The following is a 6,105-nucleotide window of genomic DNA, read 5'->3' on the forward strand; positions in this document are numbered from 1 at the left end:
ATATATATATATATATATATATATATATATATATATATATATATATATATATATATATATATATATCTTTGTAGTTTAGATGAATTCAAAATTATAATTTAGTAAAACAATATTACATTATTTAAATTTTTAATAAACTACAAAATTTGAAAACTAATCAAATAAGTATTACAGTAGAAAGGAATGTACGAAAAGAGGGGGATGGAGATAATGTTATGATATTTACATTTTGAAATAATTAAAAAATAAAAGATAAATAAATAACACTCAAGAAAAGTATCAATAGTACTAAGTGCTTGCTAATTCAATAATAAAAATAAAAAGGAACAAACAATTTATTTGATTACTATATGATGCGTATCCTTTAATTTTGTATAGATTGTATTATATTTCTACACACTATATTAAATAATAAAATACAACTAATGTTTATTAAATTAATATGATACATTAGATCATAATTTTATAAGATTATTCTGTCAAATTTTATTATACTAGTTATAAAGTAATAAGGAAGGACAAGATGAAAGAAAAACATAAGGTAACAATACGCCCACACCAAATCGGTCGTTACATAAACTGACACTTTTCATCGTTATGTACATTGGATTTAACGATACTATACAATAAAATTTGAGTAATAATCTAAGCATTGTGTTTAAACTAATAATACAATACAATACAATAGGTAACAACCGTCCAAACAAACTATAACTGCCAATTTCACCTTTTCACCTACTAATCCATCTACAGATAGTTTTCCCGTAGTTGAATTTAGAACAACCAAAAATAAGGGATGGATACTCACCAGACTGAACGTACCAAGGAAGAAAGGTCCATCAACAAACTTGGAAAGAGCAGTCTCAATGGAATCAAATGCTGCAACTACACCAACAGCACATCTCAGACTTAAAGCTTCTACGTCAAAGCAAGTATGTAACTCTAAAGGAGATGAAACTTACTGGCATCATTTACTGTGTCTTCCTTGAAAGACGAAATTACAGCTTTGTAAAAGGAGTCAAAGTGGGAGAACATTTCTTCTGCGAATTCTCTCTTGGAAGGATCCTACAGAAGTTAGCACACAAGTTGTGAGACGGCAAAAGATGGAAAATCTCAAAGAAAATCCTATCAAGAACTTACATCTGGGAAAAGTGAAGGTCCTTCAAAGTTACTGTTGATATATCTAATTAGATCCATACTCTCTCCCTTAACTTCATTGTTGTGTTCCAGTGATGGTACCTATGACAGAAAAGAGTTAAGTTCTTGGAGCTGTCTTGGCACGGAAATGGCGGACCACATGCATCAGCATTCAGCACAACAAAGTGACAGTGAAGTGTAATGCAATGAAAAGGGTGTACATTTTGCCACCTTTATACCTTTGATCTATCAACTATTCAGTGATAAGATTTTCTTTCTTTTTTACTAAATTTCAGAGTTCACAATATGTAAACAAACTGATTGACAGGCACTTAGACCACTGAACAAATTTCAAATACAAATATACACACACAGAGAGACATAATTTGGTTTCAACTTATCATTTAGGATTCGATAAATTAGTTTGGTTGTAGATTTACTGTGCTAAAACAACAAGTGGACCAGCTTAATTCTACTATGGTTATTATGGACTGGGGAAACTTCAAAGGAAGGAGAGACTATAAACCCTTTGAATAACTGTCACCATTTATTTGGAAGAAAAATGCTAGTTTCACCTTATTTGCTGGATAAACCTTCTCCTTGTACCAATCTGGCCGGTTCTTTAGATCAATAGGAACCAACTTTATCTTTTCCTGCAACCCCTGATTCACATACAAGAATGTACATCACTAAGTTTATAGGTAAATGGAAGGAATTCAAGTACACACTAAATATAATGTTTAAGCAAATCCTAGATCAAGGATTGCTTACAGACCTTATAATTTCTAGCAATCCACGTACGTTGGGCATATGGGCATGTGTAAGAGATATAAAGCCTTCAACCAAGAAAATGAAGCAGAATAGATAAATTGACCATCACAAGAGATATATATATATAACATATTAGGTAAATTTCATTGTATGGTGACCGAATTTTATCGACTATAACAACAAAAGTCACATAACTAAGTTTTGTCACAGCTTTATTTGGTATAATAACAAATGCAAAAAATTGTACCTGCTATAACAGTGAAGTCACAAATCTTTATCTGCGGATAACAACAAAGTCACCTTAATGGGTAGGTCTTATCGTTATAGTTTCATTCACTTTAATCTAGTGATTAAAGTTTAGTTAATTTAATGCGACAAAAAGTAGTATAGTGACTGCACTGCTATAGTTGGTCAACAACAACAACAAAAAAAATCAGTAAAATCCTACAAGTGAAGTGGAGTCTGGGAAGGGTAATGTGTACGCAGACCTTACCCCTACCTTATGAAGGTAGAGAGACTGTTTCCGATAGACCCTTGGACCGTTATAGTTGGTCAACATGACAAAAAATAAGTTTGTAACTATACACACTGTAATAAGTTATCCACCATATTGTATACCTGATATAATGGTAAAGTCGCCCTGACGGGCAGGTTTTATCGTTACAGCTATAAAGTTCAACTTTATTGAACTGTTATAGTGTGTAAAGTTCATTACTTTGAAGTTCGGTGGCGGTGTTATAGTGGATAAAGTTCGGTGGCAATTTGTGAAATTAACCATATTATTTCCTACAAAGTAAAAGAATAAAAGCAAAAATCGCATCTGAGCCAAAAGAAAAAACAGCAGTAAAGTAAAGGCAACTAACTTGGGAGTTCCATCAAAGATAGCTGGTGGCTCTGAAGAGGAATCAAGGGCAGGAGGAAGCACCTCTCTGGAACTTCTGAGTCAAATAAGAAATTAAATGGTGAAACTAACAAACAAGCAGCGAATCCAATTGAAGCACCTCTTAATTAAAAGCCACAACTAAAGATCGAACTTAGAAGACAAAGGAGTAAGCAGAGTAGAAGAAATTACAGTTTAACAGTATAACTAGTTAATAGAAACTGTATTTTCTCTAATAACTTAAGCTTTTAGATGAAATGATCGCACACTTTAACATGATATCAGCGCATACAAAGGTCCTAGATTCGATTCTCAACACCACTCATTAATCATTATCACATGCTTGACCTATAAAAAAGAATCAGGTTAATTTATGTTCGGGCATACAACAACAACAACAACAAACCCAATGAAATCCCACAAAGTGGGGTCCGGTGAAGGTAGAGTGTACCTAGACCTTACACCTACCTCACGAAGGTAGAGAGATTGTTTCCGATAGACCCCGGCTCAAGAGGAAAAAGACTAAAAAGGAAGCAGAAACAACAAGTAGTAACCATAGCAAGCAAAGGTGATATAATAATCAAAGCAAAAGAAACGACATATAGTAAAAGAAATCTGCGTATACGAAGAAATGGGAATACGAGACTAACACTAATGATACCGGCATGAAAATAAGACACGCCCCGCTTAACCACTACCTTTCTACCCTAATTCTCAACATCCCTAACCTCCTATCAAGGGTCATATCATCAGTAAGCTAAAGTATGGCCATGTTGAGACATAATTAAGTAAATAAAATGTGAAATGAATTCCAGAAAACTTTGCAAAATAATGGAAAATGAGAACTACCCAAAAGCCATTACTGAAACAGCTGGTGGAGCACAGATTTTGGGGCACCCAATGTGATGCCATCTTAACGGGTGTTTAGCAGTAAAAGAGAGAGAACTGAATTTGGTCGGTAAAGGAAGAAGATTAGGAGGATTGAAATGGAAATGAATTTGATATCCAATGCTCAAAGCGGCCATTTCTACTTTCTTCTCCTTTGGGTTTTGTTCGGGAGAGGTGGTTCGTTAATCGTTAGTACGTTATATTATATCCTTTTAAAAAAAAGGATCAAATTTGCTTCTCTACAACACTATATATAATTAGGGGTCGGTTGGTTCCAAAAATTAGTTATTTTTGTATTATTTCTTATTCATTATTTGGTATATTGTGTTAATCCTGATTAGTGTTTTACTCTGTCAAGTATAAGTTATTCCGTACTATTTTAGTAACCAAGCATAGGATAAAACGATACTAAATTTCTATCCCAGAATTATTTATGTTTATCCATCACACCAAACGACTCCTAATTGAGCAACTTTGCACTCGGTTAAATTTTGTCTAATATTCTTTAGAAAAACTTTCATTTTTGTCCTTGATCTATCAAGCTAATTTTGAATCATAATTAAAAGTTGAGAAATAAATCTAAATTTTTATTCTCGAAAAATTAGATGGCATAGAGTTCTATCCATTTTTATGCTGGAGTTCTTTTAGTGGTAAAGGCAAATATGAAATAATTTGATAATAATAAGATTATGAATATGCTAAAAATGTAAAAGAAAAATAAAATATTTCGAATATTACACTTGCACTAAACAATTTTATATTTTTTCTCTTTTGAGAATATTTTTGAAAAATTAAACTCGTACTTTATATATCTTCACAATCATCTTTAACTCCTAATTTCATATCACTCATTTAACCAACTCTTACATATTACTATCAATCTATTTTAAAACTTTATCAAAATACTATCCAATTTGCTAATATTATTATCAATCTTCAACTAATAGTATATTTTTTTGAAAACTAATTTCCAATCAAACACTTAAAAATAAGTCATTTGTTAAAAAATATTTGTTTCATTAAGAAGACATATTTAGAATTCAAGTAAATATTCCGAAAATACCCCCAAATTCTATTATAGCACAAAAGATAAGGCAACCAAAGGACATTGAGCAATATTCCCTTATCTTCCAATCGAAATTCTCAAGCTTTCATCAATGGAGGCTACTTTCTTCACCTTACCCTCTTCAAACTCTCACTCCTACCCTTTCTCTCTCAAATCCCACTTCAACAACCCCCTCACCCTCCCCACCCACCCCCATTTCAAACCCAAGTCCAAAAATTTAACCATTCGTTCAGCTATTAGCCGAACCAAGAAAGAAGAAACAGTCGAAACTGTAAAACAACAGCTCGAAGATTGTTACCTTTTAGCTGGAATCAGTTACAAAGGCTTAACAGTCAAACAATTTCAAGAACTGAGATCTCAACTTCCTGATACTACAAAACTTCTCGTCGCTAAAAACACTTTAGTACTTAAAGCAATTGAAGGGACAAAATGGGAAGCGTTAAAGCCGTGTATGAAAGGAATGAATGCGTGGCTATTTGTACACAGTGAGGAAATTCCAGCTGCTTTAAAACCTTATAGAACATTCCAGAAGGAAAAGAAATTAGAGGATAATGATTTTACTGGTGCTGTTTTTGAAGGAAAGTTTTATGGACCTGAGGAATTTAAGGCACTTGAGACTTTACCTACTCGGGCTGAGATTTATTCACAGCTTCTTGGGTCTTTGAAAGGACCGGCTTCAGCTGTTGTTGGAACTATTCAAGCTCCAGCTAGGAATTTGGTTATGGTGCTTAAGGCCTATGTTAAGAAATTGGAGGAAGAAGGTGGAAATCAATAGTTTCGTTGTAATTTCTTGGATATGGTATGTTTGATGTTATGTTAATTTCATTCAAATTTTGAAATTTTGTTTGGACATGGAATTTTGTAAATTTGATATTTGGTAGATTGGTAATTGATTACTGCAATTTCTTCTGATTTGTGTTCTTATATTAGGTGGATAAATTTTGTTAGTTCATACATGTAGTTTCTGCACTTTCTATTATTATTGATCCAAGAAGATACTTTGTCTTCCTGCCTGAGCTCAGTATAAAGGGCAGCCCGGTGCACTAAGCTCCCGCTATGCGTGGGGTTCGGAGCCTAGCCGGACAACAAGAATGTATTGTAAGCAGTCTTACCTTGCATTTCTGCAAGAGTTTGTTTCCACGGCTCGAACATGTGACCTCCTGGTCACGTGGCAACAACTTTACCAGTTACGCCAAGACTCCCCTTCTCCCGCTCCAGCTCAACATATTTGTTAGGGAAAGGCTTGACCATATTGTGTTTATTGTAGATGACCTTAGCTTGCATTTTTGCAAGAGGCTGTTTCCATTGTTTGTCGCCAACTCTTAAGATTGCACAAATCTCCCCTTCCATTATTGTCAAATAG

General features: G+C 33.6%; 2 protein-coding genes across 4 annotated transcripts in view; one reads left to right on the top strand and one right to left on the bottom strand.

The window, feature by feature from the left end:
- LOC109213349 (protein IN2-1 homolog B-like) overlaps positions 1–3,892 on the bottom strand; it is a 7,710-nt gene extending 3,818 nt beyond the window's left edge. Inside the window, exons 1-7 of one of the 3 annotated variants that reach the window (XM_019377148.1) lie at positions 3,638–3,892; positions 2,772–2,843; positions 1,913–1,973; positions 1,713–1,799; positions 1,141–1,239; positions 963–1,065; positions 809–885 (exon numbers count right to left, since the gene is read on the bottom strand). In XM_019377148.1, the coding sequence (XP_019232693.1) occupies positions 809–885; positions 963–1,065; positions 1,141–1,239; positions 1,713–1,799; positions 1,913–1,973; positions 2,772–2,843; positions 3,638–3,813 (675 nt within the window). In that variant the 5' untranslated portion in view covers positions 3,814–3,892. Of the gene's footprint in view, positions 1–808; positions 886–962; positions 1,066–1,140; positions 1,240–1,712; positions 1,800–1,912; positions 1,974–2,771; positions 2,847–3,637 lie in introns of all 3 variants that reach the window. The other 2 variants (XM_019377152.1, XM_019377143.1) reach the window with 2 other exon arrangements.
- On the top strand, positions 4,727–5,654 carry LOC109213364 (50S ribosomal protein L10, chloroplastic). Its single transcript, XM_019377160.1, has one exon. It carries the CDS (start codon positions 4,834–4,836, stop codon positions 5,515–5,517), a length of 684 nt encoding a protein of 227 aa, XP_019232705.1. The 5' UTR covers positions 4,727–4,833; the 3' UTR covers positions 5,518–5,654.

This window comes from Nicotiana attenuata, chromosome 2 (assembly GCF_001879085.1).
Source record: "Nicotiana attenuata strain UT chromosome 2, NIATTr2, whole genome shotgun sequence".
Lineage (NCBI taxonomy): Eukaryota > Viridiplantae > Streptophyta > Magnoliopsida > Solanales > Solanaceae > Nicotiana > Nicotiana attenuata.